Source organism: Amblyraja radiata, chromosome 16 (genome assembly GCF_010909765.2).
Source record: "Amblyraja radiata isolate CabotCenter1 chromosome 16, sAmbRad1.1.pri, whole genome shotgun sequence".
NCBI lineage: Eukaryota > Metazoa > Chordata > Chondrichthyes > Rajiformes > Rajidae > Amblyraja > Amblyraja radiata.
Genome location: NC_045971.1, coordinates 15,833,681 through 15,849,794, shown reverse-complemented (window position 1 = coordinate 15,849,794; position 16,114 = coordinate 15,833,681). Strand labels below are relative to the sequence as shown.

The 16,114-nt window shown below is 42.0% G+C and overlaps 1 protein-coding gene across 1 annotated transcript in view; it reads left to right on the top strand.

Moving 5' to 3' along the window:
• LOC116981961 (potassium voltage-gated channel subfamily H member 8-like) overlaps positions 1-10,019 on the top strand; it is an 81,886-nt gene extending 71,867 nt beyond the window's left edge. Inside the window, exons 11-13 of the mRNA XM_033035211.1 lie at positions 3,401-3,615; positions 6,734-6,772; positions 9,627-10,019. Coding sequence (XP_032891102.1) covers positions 3,401-3,615; positions 6,734-6,772; positions 9,627-9,992 — 620 coding nt within the window. The 3' untranslated portion in view covers positions 9,993-10,019. The remainder of the gene's footprint in view (positions 1-3,400; positions 3,616-6,733; positions 6,773-9,626) is intronic.
• Positions 10,020-16,114: the final 6,095 nt, after the last annotated feature.

The window sequence follows — 16,114 nt, the reverse complement described above, 5'->3', positions numbered from 1 at the left end:
TCAAGTGCAGTTTCTTACCACTATGAGCAGGGTGCAAGGCCACCGAATTCAAGTGCAGTATCCAACCACTTTAAGCAGGGTGCAAGGCCACCGAATTCAAGTGCAGTTTCATACCACTTCAAGCTGGATCCAAGGCCACCAAATTCAAGTGCAGTTTCATACCACTTTCAGCAGGGTGCAAGGCCACCAAATTCAGTGCAGTTTTATTCCACTTCAAGCAGGGTCCAAGGCCACCAAATTCAAATGCAGCTTCATACCATTTCATGCAGGGTGAAACCACCATAAAACCACACAAAACACCAAACTCACAGTTCAGTAGACATTCAGTGTGTTGAGTTGATTCACAGCTCAGACAGAGTCATGACCTCTCCCCCACCCATCATGCAGAGACTGAGCCTCACCCACACTTCTGGGTTTTAAAAGCCCTCCCCCTCCCACCGGAAAAGGTGTGGCTTTCAGGGCGTGATTGACAGGAGAGAGATTCTCAACATTTTTTTAAACACTAATAACACTTTTATTTTTCATTGATGGGAAGAATTCTCTGCACCTGCTCAGCGGAGAGGGGACTGAGTAAGATGGCCAAAAATCACAGCCGTAAGTGTAGCGTTTTATCTAAAATCAATATACAGTGCAAACAGGAAGTAAGTGCATTTGCAGTAGTGCCTTTTAACTTCAAGCCAGAGCACCCAAGCCGCCATTTGCAATGTAGTGCCTTTCAACTTCAAGCCAAAGCACCCAAGCCACCATTTGCAGTAAGTAGTGCCTTTCAACTTCAAGCAAAGCACCCAAGCCACCATTTGCAGTAGGTAGTGCCTTTCAACCTCAAGCCAAAGCACCCAAGCCACCATTTGCAGTAAGTAGTGCCTTTCAACTTCAAGCAAAGCACCCAAGCCACCATTTGCAGTAAGTAGTGCCTTTCAACTTCAAGCCAGCTCCCAAGCCACTATTTGCAGTAAGTAGTGCCTTTCAACTTCAAGCCAAAGCACCCAAGCCACCATTTGCAGTTAGTGCCTTTCAACTTTAAACCAAAGCTCCCAAGCCACCATTTGCAGTAAGTAGTGCCTTTCAACCTCAAGCCAAAGCACCCAAGTCACAATTTGCAGTAAGTAGTGCCTTTCAACTTCAAGCCAAAGCACCCAAGCCACCATTTGAAGTAAGTAGTGCCTTTCAACTTCAAGCCAAAACACCCAAGCCACCATTTGCAGTAAATAGTGCCTTTCAACTTCAAGCCAAAGCTCCCAAGCCACCATTTGCAGTAAGTAGTGCCTTTCAACTTTAAACCAAAGCTCCCAAGCCACCATTTGCAGTAAGTAGTGCCTTTCAACTTCAAGCCAAAGCACCCAAACAACCATTTGCAGGCAGTACCTTTTTACTTCAAACAAACCATATATTCATTTTCAAACCACATTAAGGGTACTCACAGTTGTGTAGACATTTGTTCAGTGTTATTCAGAGCTCAGAGAGACGTGACCCTTGGCTTCATCCATCTTGCAGAGACTGATTGAGGCACACCACTTCCTGGTTTTATAGTCCCTCCCCCTCCCTCCAGCAGGTGCAGCAGAGAGAATGGTGATTTTTTAAACTTCAAGCCAAAGCTCCCAAGCCACCATTTGTAGTAAATAGTGCCTTTTAACTTCAAGCCAAAGCTCCCATGCCACCATTTGCAATAAGTAGTGGTATTCAACTTTAAACCAAAGCTCCCAAGCCACCATTTGCAGTAAGTAGTGCCTTTCAACTTCAAGTCAAAGCACCCAAGTCACCATGTGCAGTAAGTAGTGCCTTTCAACTTCAAGCCAAAGCACCCAAGCCACCATGTGCAGTAAGTAGTGCCTTTCAACTTCAAGCCAAAGCTCCCAAGCCACCATGTGCAGTAAGTAGTGCCTTTCAACTTCAAGCCGAAACACCCAAGCCACCATTTGCAGGCAATGCCTTTTTACTTAAAACAAACCATATTTTCATTTTCAAAACACATTAAGGGTACTCACAGTTGTGTAGACATTTGTTCAGTGTTATTCAGAGCTCAGAGAGACGTGACCCTTGGCTTCATCCATCTTGCAGAGACTGAGTGAGGCACACCATTTCCTGGTTTTATAGCCCCTCCCCCTCCCTCCAGCAGGTGCAGCAGAGAGTATGGTGATTTTTGTCAACTTCAAGCCAAAGCTCCCAAGCCACCATTTGCAGTAAGTAGTGCCATTCAACTTTAAACCAAAGCTCCCAAGCCACCATTTGCAGTAAATAGTGCATTTCAACTTCAAGCCAAAGCACCCAAGCCACCATTTGCAGTAAGTCGTGCCTTTCAACTTCATGCCACCATTTGCAGTAGGTAGTGCCTTTCAACTTCAAGCCAAAGCACCCAAGCCACCATTTGCAGTAAGAAGTGCCTTTCAACTTCAAACCAAATCACCCAAGCCATCATTTGCAGTAAGTAGTGCCTTTTACCTTCAAGCCAAGCACCCAAGCCACCATTTGGAGTAAGTAGTGCCTTTCAATTTCAAGCAAAGCACCCAAGTCACCATTTGCAGTAAGTAGTGCCTTTCAACTTCAAGCCAAAGCTCCCAAGCCACCATTTGCAGTTAGTGCCTTTCAACTTCAAGCCAAAACACCCAAGCCACCATTTGTAGTAAGTAGTGCCTTTCAACTTCAAGCCAAAGCACCCAAACAACCATTTGCAGGCAGTGCCTTTTTACTTCAAACAAACCATATTTTCATTTTCAAACCACATTAAGGGTACTCACAGTTGTGTAGACATTTGTTCAGTGTTATTCAGAGCTCAGAGAGACGTGACCCTTGGCTTCATCCATCTTGCAGAGACTGAGTGAGGCACACCACTTCCTGGCTTTATAGTCCCTCCCCCTCCCTCCAGCAGGGGCAGCAGAGAGAATGGTGATTTTTTAAAAAACATTAATATCTCTCTGATTTGTCATCGATGGGAAAAATCCTCTGCACCCGTAAGGCGGAGGGGGGTTCTGAGCGAGGTGGCCAAAAATGACGGCCGTAGGTGGCGGCGTTCTGTCGGAAAGCGCAGCACAGTAGGCCAAAAGCGGTCAAGATCAGAGATTTAGTAATATAGATATCCAGTTCTCAATTTCTTTGACGTCAATTGGGCACCAGATTTTATTTACAACTATCGACTTTTTGACAGAAAGGAACATTTGCGTTATCTTTGCTCCATGTGTGATTTCTCTCACACTATATCTCACCCACTCGTAAATCTTTCTGTAATGTAACTCTGGTTCACAAAGGAAACACATTCCTATTCCTGTTTTTGATCACTGCACACTCCAAGTCAACCTCTGGTCAATATTACTTTCCCCAGTTGACCTCTTCCAAAAGGATTTGGGTCTAAAATGAATTGCTGTCTAAGGGACCTGAAGATTTTCTGCATTGCTTTCCCTTGCAGGCAAAGGGGACTTGATTGGTGCAGATCTTTCAACGAAGGGCCAAGTGAGTAAAACAAATGCTGATGTGAAAGCATTAACTTATTGTGATCTGCAATATATCGGTCTGAGAGGCTTATTTGAAGTGTTGGAGCTCTATCCTGAGTATTCAAGCAAGTTTGTGTCGAACATCCACCGTGACCTGACCTTCAACCTTGAAGAAGGATGTGAAGCACAGGTAAGATAATACCTTTGAAAATATTTCTCTTCCAGGAATTACACTGTATGTGATATATTGGGCATCTTAATTTGTGATCAAAACAAATTTTGCAGACAAATGGTTTAAAGGATCTCTCAATTCTGAGAATAAATTCATTGAACTACCCAAGTGGCCTTGTGCTTTATCAGCTGTCCATACAATTCTACGTCCATGTAATTGTCTTCCAAGAATATGATCACTTTTACAACTGATAAATTCAGATGTTTCTAGTCATTGCACTTTAGCAAGGCTATAAAGATGCTCAGGAGGGTGCAGAACACATTTACTACATTGATTCCATGGATGAAGGATTCAGTTAGAAAGGTAGGCAAGAGAATCTGGAGTTGTGCCACTTGGAAGCAGAGAAATTCTGGAAAGGAAATATGGCCTCTTTATTTGGTTTGGCCTGCATGTATATTCGGCCCCTTTAATGTAATTCATTCTTAACAACCTCTTCAGTCAAAGGCAAAATGAGGATGAATAATAAATCCTGGCATTGCAAATGATATCCACATCCTCGAGTCATAGAAGCACAAAGCATGGATATACCCAGAGTCCGTACCAAACACCAATCCGATATCCTCAATCCTCCGCTCATTCTCATCAACTTCCCCGATTCTACCACTCACCTACACGCTAGGGGCAATAAACCTGCCTTCCCACATCTCAAGGAAACTGAAGCACCTGGAAGAAATCCATGCAGTCACAGGGAGAACATTCAAAGTCCACCTAGACCCCACCCAAAGACTCAAGGTCTCTGACACTGTGAGACAATAGTATTGGTATTGGTTTGTAACTGTCACAGTGGTGGCCTGTACAAGTTTACAGGAGGATGAAAGTTGAGGTATCACAAACCTGCTGCACAGTACTGAGTATCATGTCGGACTCTACAAATATGTTCATCTAAAGTAGTCAGGATTTTGCAATGAAGGTTAGAAGATTTTGGAAGATTAGATGCAGAACTTTGTTCGGTGCTCAATACACATAATTTCTTCTGATAGGATTTAATATAGTCACCAACAATCATAATTCCTTTGGTCTTGTTGATAAGAGCTCACAGCTTGTTGCACTTGAGAAGATTACATTAATCAGCCACAGGATGGGGTGAAGTACCTCAACTCATGACTTCCCCCCGTTAGATATTGTGTTGGTGGAGAAGCAGCTGTTCTTGTTATAAAATGCAGTGAAATCAAATCCTGTACAAACATTTATAAATTACTTCTCAACAGCTGGTAAGAAGTATTTGAGGTTTAAATGTTCTCTCTGTTTGTGATAAATTAACACATGCCCTATTTTAACATAGTTGTTAATTGAAATTAAACTCCAGATCTTTTTCACACCACAGTGCCGATAAGCCTTAAAATAGTGAACATTAAATGCTTAATGAAAATGTGGAATAATGTTTCCATGGGATGGTGTTCAGTGATAGTTCTGATCACTGTCTCCCTGCACAGTCCCATGCTTATAGTTAGCACAGTTTGGTACTCTCCCATCTCCCTCATAAAGAAAGTAGTTAATCATAGAGGAACAAGGAACTGCAGAAGCTGCTTTGCACAAATAGACACAAAGTGCTGGAGTAACTCAGCGGGCCAGGTAGCATCTCTGGAGTATGTGGACAGGTGACATTTCATCTCCTGACTTTACAAAGCCTTTTCCTCCACCTTCCAGGTACAGGTCCTCGGATATTGTGTGAAAAAAAATACAGGGTAAAAGTGGGGAGATGGAATTGACTGGGTTGCTCTGACAGGTGGTCGTGGCCTCTGTCTATGTTGTAGGAAAATATGAGAAATAACAGATCATACTTCATTTGTCTGGATGTATGGAGATCATTAACACCCTAGAACTGCAACACCTGATGAGGATAAAGCCGTCTGCTTAACTGACACCCAATTTACCACCATAAAACAAAGATCAATGGATTCCTGGGTCTAAGCATCAATGGATATTGGGCTAGGGCAGGTTAGCTATAATGTTATTGAATGGTGGAGCAGACCTGAGACAGAATGGTCTAGTCTTTCTTCGGGTCCTTATGTTTGTATGTTTTAAGCATTCACTCCCTCCACCATCAGCATAATATGGCTGCAGCTTGCTGCAATGCAGAAACTCAAGGCTTCTATGAAGCTTCCCCAACCTGGTAACCACTCCTACTAGGGGAAACAAGTGACACCTCCATCGCCAAATGTAAATATCTCTCCAAGTTACACATCATCGTGACTCGAAAATGTATGTCTGTCCTTTATTGTTGCGAGGTCAATGTCTTAGTACTCACCCACTAACAGCACTGTGATAGAATCTTAACCATAACCAGAACAGCTGCAGTTCAAAAAGGCATCCCACCATCACCTTCCCTATGTCATCTATGGGAGGGCAATAAATGGTGGCATGGTCTGCAAATCCTAGATTTTACCAATTAATTAAAAAAATCCTGCATCTATGTTCCGAGGTCAAATTTATTACAAGGCCTCATAGAACATAGAACTGTTCTGTGGAGACACAAGACATTGCAGATCTGGAATCTTGAGCGAAAAACAAACTGCTGGAGGAACTGAGCAGGTCGGGCATCATCTGTGGAGGGAAGTGACAGATAACGTTTAGAGGTCAGGACCCATCTTCAAAAGTGGAATATGGGGGAAGAAAGCTGGAACATAGAGGTGGGGGTGAGGCAAAGCCTGGCATGGGGTAGAGGTATGGGTGATTGGCAGACGGTCAAAGTAAGTAACAAAGGCTAGAGGAGAGAAAGGAGTGTTGGATATGTAGATAAAAGGAGTGAAAAGTAAAGTCAGAGGATGGGATATCGGTGGACGAGACAAGGGGGTGGGGAATGAGGGTTTGTAAAAGGGAAATATGGGACATGGGGAAGGGAGATGAGTGTATGGAGGATGAAAAAAGACCGGGGTGACTATGGTGGTGGGAGATAGTGAGAGAAATGTATGCATGGCCACAGGGGTGGGGGCAAGGGTTTGGGGTGTTACTTGAAATTGGAGACTTTAATATTTACACTGTTGGGTTGCAAGGTACCCAAGCAAAATATGAGGAGCTGCTCTTTCAGTTTGTCTGTTGCCTCAGTCCGGTAACGTTCCAACTGTTGTTTTCACAGGGAATCGCAAAGTGCGCCAAATCCCCAAGACTCTCTCAGGTATGTTGGTTATTTTATTCTGAATGTAGTGCATTATACAACTGTGGCATCAACGAGCAATAAACTGAAACAAAAGTCAATATGGATAACATTCTGTGACATTTCATTCATTTGGGAACTGTTGCTGTGAGACTGATTGTCTGCTATTGGATCCAGCCAGGCAAGGTTTAGGTTTAGTTTTAGGTTTATTATTGTCACATATCAGAACAATGTGACCTAATTTCCTGGCTAGTACAATAAAAGAGAATTACAAAGGAATTTACAGTCACAGTTTAAGGATAAGGGGGAAATCTTGTAGGACCGAGATGAGGAAAACATTTTTCACACAGAGAGTGGTGAATCTCTGGAATTCTCTGCCACAGAAGGTAGTTGAGGCCAGTTCATTGGCTATATTTAAGAGGGAGTTAGATGTGGCCCTTGTGGCTAAAGGGATCAGGGGGTATGGAGAGAAGGCAGGTACAGGATACTGAGTTGGATGATCAGCCATGATCATATTGAATGGCGGTGCAGGCTCGAAGGGCCGAATGGCCTACTCCTGCACCTATTTTCTATGTTTCTATGTTTCTATGAAATGACACAAATCATTGATACAACATAAATTAGATTACATTTCTGTAATGCTGCAATTTGACCTGAAAACATCATTCCACTCTGAAAATAACTATTTTTATACACTTATAGCCAGAAATTATAAAATAAGACACATACAAATTTGTACTATTTATCCAGTCACCCAAACAACCTAGATATTTGGTACGAAGATAGACGCAAAATGCTAGAGTAACTCAGCAGGACAGGCAGCATGTCTGGAGAGAAGGAATGGGTGACGTTTCGAGTCGAGATCCTTCTTCAGAATTTTGTGTCTATCTTTGGTTTAAACCAGCATCTGCAGTTCCTACCTGCACTAAATATTTGCAATATGTGACCCCACCAGCTTCACACCTCCTGATTTGTGACTGTCTAAGTTTATACTTCTTATCAATATGGTTAATTTATTTGTGTAGGAAGGAACTGCAGATGCTGGTTTAAACTGAAGATAGACACAAAATGCTGGAGTAACTCAGCGGGACAGGCAGCATCACTGGAGAGAAGGATTGGGGAATTTTCGGGTTGAGACCTTTCATTCTCGACCTGATTCATTTACTTGACTGCATTACTGTGCATTTAGCAATGGGTGATGTATCCTGCATTTCTGCATCAGCTTAGTACTCTGAGGCTACTAAACTTAGAAAAGTTAAACATGTCTTTTGAACACATGCGAAACAAGCCCAGACCTCTCCAGAAGTTTCACTTTCCTGAAGAAAACACACAAAGTTCCTGGAAACATGAGAAACGTGAAAGAAAAACCCTAGAAAAATATGTGTGGCTGTTTGGTACTGTTGTTACCCAGGTTACCCTATCCCCAGACAATGAATGCCTGCTTTTTATGTAGTTTCTAAATGGGGTCAGTAATTTGCACTAGTTAATTAATTCTCACCTTTATTCTGACATCTAAGAGATGTCGCGGTGGAGCAGCGGATGAGATGCAGCCTTACAGCGCCGGAGACCTGGGTTCAATCCCGACTATTGGTGCTGTCTGTACGGAGTTTGTACATTCTCCCGTGACCAGTGTGGGTTTTCTCTGGGAGCTCCGGTTTCCTCCCACACTCCAAAGACGGCTAATTGGCTTGGTGAAATTATAGATTGTCCTGTGTGCGTGAAGGATAGAGTTAGTGTGCGGGGATCGCTGATTGGTGCGGACTCGGTGGGCTGAAGGCCTTTTTCTGCACTATATCTATAAACTAAAAAGATAAAGTACCCATACTGGAACAGGATAGTATAGTGTTTGGAAAGCAGAAGAACAATTCTTATCCAGAAGAACCTGGCCCCAGTTGGGAAACTTCAGAAATTAAACATGTTGGGTTCCATTCTAATTCAATGACTAATTAATTCATACAGAACCATTCAAAATAGAAAAACTTCCCAAGCATCTCACAGGAATGTTGCCCAGCAAAAGATAATGGAGGCAGATGTATGGAAGGTAGTTGAAGAGAGCAGAGAGATTACATTCAAATAATTTGCTTGCATAACTTGTTTGAGGCTACATGTGAAGAACAGCTACCTTCTGAAGCACCAGTGGACAGCAAGAACCAATGGACTGTTCCTCACTCTTTGATGGAAGTGAGGAGGAAATAAAATGATCAAAGTTGCTTTTATAGCTAATCCTTGCCTTCCCTAACAGAATAGCTCACGTGATATCAAGATATATACTTTTTCGTACATTAAAAAACGGAACATTTCATGTTAATTTTTTCTAGCAATATATGAGGCAGCCACTTAAGCTACTGTATCTGTGCCAGCTCTCGGAGAAACCCCATCAATCCCATTCCCCGCTTAATAGCCCACAGCTATTCTCTATTCTCGCTCAGATGCTAACTAAATTCCCAATTCTCCTATCAACCACTTAGCTTAGAGGTAATCTGCACCCAAATAATTCACTAACTCATCTTTTGAATGTGGAAGGAAACTGAAGCACTCAGAAGAAAGCCACATAGTCAGAGGTAGGATATGAGACTTCATACAGACAGACCCAGAGGTCAGGATTGAACAGTCTGATGGAGATGGCATATATGAGCAGTGCTTCATACTGGAGATGCCAAATTCACGGAAGAACCTTTGAATTCACAATTGCTCCTAGCTTTCTTCAAATGACAGACTAATGGAAACCCATCTAAGAGATGTCGCGGTGGATGTAATGGAAACCCATTAGTGGGAAACTGGTGGGAAAATGCTTAAAAAATGTAAGAATCTGGTTCTTTATAGATTTCACTAAAATAAAATGCACAGCCTAATGGAACAAATGCATTATTTTCAGAATCAACTGAACAGCGATGACAATTCCACAAAGAAACTTTCATCCATTTTGGAAACTGAGGATGAACCAAATGAATACTCACACCTCTCACCAGCAACTAAGACTCACAGGAAGCTCACTCTGCCTGGATTGAACAGTCCGATCCGCCGAGGATCTCTTGGTAGTTTGCTGGGGGAGGAACTAAAACATTACTCGGCGATGCGACATGGCAGTCGATCTCCAGGGAAGTGCAGGAGGGGTGAAAGCCCCCCGCATAATACAGAAGACAGCATGTACAGTGGTGGAAATGACAATATCCAAAATCCAGCAAAACTCCTTCTACCATCATTGAACTGTTGTGGACCCCCTAACCTAACTCCTAGGTAATGATATCACCACGTAAATAATCCAAAAGAAATAACACTTGGCTTGTTGACGTTCAATTTAACACTCGTGTGGTACCTCTTGTAATGTAATATACATTACTCTGCACACAGGATGAACAATGCACAGCACAAGTGTATTGCCAGCAGCCAACTATACATGAGGCAAGATAGTAAATGATAACTAAGAGAAAACTGCTGGAAGAACTTAATGGGTCAAGCAGCATCTGTGGAGGTAGATTGATAGTTGGCGTTTCTTTCCTTTGCCACCACAGATGTTGCTTGACCAACTGTTCCATCTCAGTTTGTATTTTTGCTTCAGATTCCAGAATCTGGATATATCTTGATAATTAGTCTGCTTAAATTAGTCTGTTTACCAGTTTTCCTTCATTCCGGACGATCCACTTTTTGTTGTAGAAAAGCCACAAGAAATTTATTCGTGGACATTTAAGTCCATTTGAGATTATGTATCACTGAGATACCTTTTGCATGTTTGTTTATTGAACAGTGAGCTGCATTGTTGGGGGTGATCTTAAAGGCAGACTACAGAAATGGTAACTTTACGTTTGCTCACTGAGCATCAATGGTTTGTACGGATATTGATCAAGGATCCCATGAGCATCATGGAAGGTCAAGGGGTTGTTGTGCATGAGGCATATCACAAATTGGAATCATTGACATTTGCATTACAGAAGGAGGCATTTTGGCCACATGTGTTCATGCAGATAATTGAACATTGGGTTTGCTTGTTCAGTTAGCAACACCATTCAGCTTTTCCGACCATCAGGGTTGAAGTTGCATCATTGAAAGTTAACTATGCAGATGCAGAACAATCTTGTGTAACTTTACATCATGATGCAAGTCAATGTTAAAGTCATGATGAATGGAGACATATTTTGTGTTCTTTAATCCTCTGTACTTCTCTGAATGCCTCTGGTTCATGATGAAAGACAGGAATAGTGTATGACTCTAATAGCCATGGGTTGGCACCATCTTGAAGTTGCTACTATGTACTGTACTACTGTGGTGTTGGATGTCAATAAGTTGAGTGTAGTACTTCTGAACAATATATCTCTGTTGATGTTCAGCAGCCAACTTTAGGACACAGATTCCATCCACATTTTTAATAAATTCTGTAACAGATTTGTAGACTGGAATGGAATTAGTGGGCTCCCAAGATTTACAATGTTGATAAATGATGGAATTTGGTTACATTTAGAGCCAGACCCTGTTTGTGGAAGACTTTGGTCAATAGGCTTTCCACACTAAGCAGATGTCTGGGAAGTATTGAAACAAATGAAACAAGTGTCAATTTTTTAAATATGAAAAGTGGGAAGCTTATTATTATATAATTCACAGCCACTAATGGAATTGTAGCAATGTGTAGCTTCAAGAAACATAGCTTCCGATGCGACTTCACTTATGAATCACCAGTAGTGAAAAAACACAATTGCTTCAAAACTTATCCCGAATGCTAAACTTGTTATGTCAATGACAATGCGTCATCATTTGCCTCCAAAGTACAGGTCAATTTGTGTCATTGACCCAGTGAAGAACAATTTCAAAATATTTGTTTTCAAAAGAGCAGTTTCATTGGTTAGGCTGATGCTTATATCTTGCATTATAGAAGAATGGCCAGTGCTATTAATAGAGCCAGTTCCTAGGGAGACAGTAAATAGAAAATCATTTTGCACAGAGATTTTTACAGTAGATTTATTGATTCTCTGAAATGAAACAATTTGAGATAGAATTACCTTGAATCAACTTTATCAAATATAACTGGAGCTTGATTTGCTGTAATTCTATTGACATTATGGGTCTGTTGGATGATTTACTTTGTTAGTTCATGAAAGATTCCTTGTAGAATGCTCAGGGTTCTGTTGTGAAAGGATAAGAATGAGCATGTTTTTTTTTCTGAGCTACAATAGATTCCTCTTTCAAACTCACGTTTCAATATACAATTTTGATCCTAATTGCTGATTAACATAATTGAAACTGTCTGCGGGGGCTAAAGCACAAATATGCAAATTTGGCACTCCAGAAGTGATTCAGTGTCATATTTGTTTCATAGTCTTAATAATCAATAATCAAACCTCAAGAAATGGATGATGTATCATTATGGAGAAAGGAGAACTGCTGGAACTCACCTGGTTAGACATGAGGCGAGAAACGAATGGTAGATTTGATCGACAGAACTATTGTACATTGGAAATACCAAATTAGACTGCAGAAAGTGGGATTATTTTTGATACACTTTGCAATACCTTTTCGGGATAAGGCTATACGATCAAATAACCAATGCATTCAGGAGCATGAATTACATAAAATAAAGTGATTTACAACAAGTTATTTCAAAGTACTGCTTAGTTAACAGTAGTTGAATGAAATAGTCTGCAATGGAAACACCAAATGAGACTGCATCTGGTAGGATTCTTTTTGATACACTTTGCAATACCTTTTCCATTTTACAATTAAATAAAGATTTCTAATAGATTCAGGAGCATGAAGTACACGAAATAAAGTGGCTTACAACACGATATTTCAGTTCATTTCAGTTATTGGCATTGAATTGAGAATAACTACTCTGCATCAGAAATGTTCTGTGAGGCTGTGGCAAAAAGCATTATTTTTGATTTACTGCAAAGTGTCTTTTCATAAAATGAAATACATGTTTCCAATGGATTCCAATGTGGATTACAACTAGTAATTTCAAAGTTCTTTTTAGATGATGGTAGTTGAATGAAACACAACTGTTCTAGACTTTAAACAAGAAATGAGTGTGTTTGCAGCAAGTACGATTGGTTTTGAAGGTGGAGCCAAGGAGGCAGAATCTAACCCAGTCAAGCCGACAGCACGTGTCAGGTGGCACACGAGGTCAATCCGCTTTAGGGTTAGGAAACAAGGAAACAAAGTCCGGCCAGAGCAACTCACGAACCAGCTTTCCATGGACATGGCCAATACTTCCACCCTGGGCCTGGTCCTGGGCAAAGGGCGGTGACCTGAGTTCAGCCAGGGAAGCCAGAGGTCGGCACGCCTGCTGCTCCACATGGGCTGCCACAAAGGGTCGAATGGCACCAGGATGATTGGCCTTGTCTGCGGGTTAACAAGTTGTCCTCAGAAGTCCCGCTGAGGATTGGATTCACAGCCCATCACAGGGCCTCAGCGTCACGTTTATGGGAGGACTACCAGACGGTCACCCCAGGCATGAGACGGGGAAAAATTAAAAAAGAGGAAGAGAGATGGGGGTCCAGGGGGCAGGGTTCCATTATGCAGAATCTTTTTGATAATGGAACCTTGAAATGACACCGTTTTCTTGCCTGTTTACCCTTAATTTATACTGTAATTTTTTTTATTGTACCTTAAAATAACACATTTTACTTGCTTGCCACTTAATTTACACAGAAAATATGTCATAATCATACCTTAAAATGACACCAACTCCTTGCTTATTCACACTTAAGTCATATTGAAAATATATTATATTACACCTACACCTACTTGTAACATGATACCTGTTCCTTGCTTGTTTACTCTAGAGAGAAGTAACCCTTACACAGGATATTTTTGATAATTTTTTGATGATTATACCCTGTACCTTGAAATGAAACAATTTTCTTGTTTGGTTACGCTTAAATTATACTGTAATTTTTTTTAATTATACCTTACAATAACACATTTTACCTGAGTGAATCAGGTAAAAAAAGAACTTTGTAGTGTGTATGACATGCAGACTCTTGAATGCAGTGTGAGCGTAGTGTACGTAACTCTGTGCTCCCCGTCCCAACGCCGGTGCGTAAGGCCTAGGGGACAAAGGAAAACCGCTACTCTACATGTGCGGAGCTTAGCGCTAGCCGTAGAGATGCGCATGCAAAGACGGTCGGCCCGCACCTGCGTACACGCTTTCCGCTAAAATCGACTTCACGGATTTCCACGCACTCAAGCATTGGCTTAGAGGCTCACAGTCTCGCGGAAAGATTCAAGATTCAATTTAATAGTCACATGTACCAATGAAGGTACAGTGGATTTTGAGTTACCATACAGCCATACCAAGTAAAAAGCAAAAAGACACACAGCACATAAAATAAAGTTTAACATAAACATCCACCACAGTGGAATCAACATTCTTCACTGTGATGGAAGGCAATAAAGTTCAGTCATCTCCCTCCTTTGTTCACCCTTGGTCTGGGCCTTTGAACGGGGCCGCTGCCGACGGTCTGCTGTTCAAGCCCTCTCGTCGGCATGATCGAAACTCCGGCGTTGGGACAGATCGAATCACTCCACGGCATGGAGCTCCTGAGTCGACTACTTCTTACCGGAGACCGCTGGTTAACGGTGTTAAAGTCCACAGGCCCTGCAGTTCGAGCTCCGATACTGACGATCCTCGGCAAAAGATCCCAAGCTTCGCGCCGTACCCACGGCTTGAAGCTCCGGTCCGGACACCAGGAAAGGCCGCACCACTCCACGTTGTAGGCCGCAAAGGTCTGAATAATCTAGTCACGTTTAATGAAGAGGTAATATATTGTGGCTAATGGGGACTTCAGGAATGCATGGAAGGTTATCCAAAAGGTCACACCCCATGGGATCCAAGGCAAATCAATTTTTAAAATAATAGGTGGCAGTGGGTGATGGTGGGGTTTTTTTGTCATTAGATGCCAGTGATCAGTGGTGTATCACAAGGATCAGACATAGGACATTTGCTATTGTTATACACATTAATGATTTATATGTGCATACAGGAAGTCATAGAGTCATAGATTAATACAGTGTGGAAACAGGCCCTTCGGCTCAACTCGCCCACACCGGCCAACAATGTCCCAGCTACCCTAGTTCCACTTGCCTGTGCTTGGTCCATAACCCTCCAAACCTGCCCTATCCATGTACCTGTCCAACTGTTTCTTAAACGATGGGATAGTCCCAGTCTCAACTACCTCCTCTGGCAGCTTGTTCCATACACCCAACACCCTCTGTGTGAAAAGGATACCCCTTGGATTCCTATTAAATCTTCTCCAGTTCACCCTGAACCTGTGTCCTCTGGTCCTCGAATCCCCTACTGTGGGTAAAAGACTGTGCATCTACCCGATCTATTCCTCTCAGGATTTTGTATACCGCTATAAGATCTCCCTTCATCTTCCTACGCTCCATGGAATAGAGACCCAGCCTACTCAACCTCTCCCTATAGGGAGGTTTCACGGCAGTCGGGTCACGACCCATGACCCGTACTGTTGCTACGCTACTCCAAATGGAGTACACGCAATGAACTGCAGGTAGGCACTTACCATTGTTTCCAGCGTAGCGGATCCGTTAAAACCCGCTGAAATTGTCAATTTTTGCCTGTAAATAATTATGGAAATTGGGATAAGCCTATGGGACATTTAGCCTACTTCAGAATTCCAAAAGTGAGGAGAAATGACGGTAGATAGAAGCGAGAGCTGAAGGGACAACAACAGCCAGAGTGCTTAGCGAACATTGGCCGTTTGCTCACTGCATTTCCATCAACTAAGGCATTATTTGTGTTTTTTCTTGATTCCTTTGGCATCTAAAAAGTTTCAGAAGTGATAAATCTGGCTGTAAATTTTTTTTTAATCGCCCATGGTTCTCAAGTGGGTTTTTACATACAAAATGAAAACGCATCTGAAGAAAAATTTACAGCCAGATTTATCACTTCTGAAACTTTTTAGATGCCAAAGGAATCAAGAAAAAACACAAATAATGCCTTACTTGATGAAGTGCAGTGAGCAAACGCGATAATTCCCAATATATTCAATTCCGTTATCTGCACAGCCAATGTTCACCAAACACTTTAGCTGCTGTTGTCCCTTCAGCTCTCGCTTGTCCTTACCTTCATTTCGCTTCACTTTTGGAATTCTAAAGTTGGGTACATGTCTCTCACACTTACCCCGACTTCCACAATTTTTTTCAGCGCAAAAATTCAACATTTTGGCGGTTTTTAACAGGTAGGAAAGTACGCGTTTCTTGCATTAATAACATATACCGGAAGTTACGGATGTCCTCCAGATGGATTGAGCGGCTCCGTGCGTCAAGCCCTATGACCCAGTACAATCCCCTATAGCTCACACCCTCTAGTCCTGGCAACATCCTTGTAGATCTTTTCTGAACTCTTTCAAG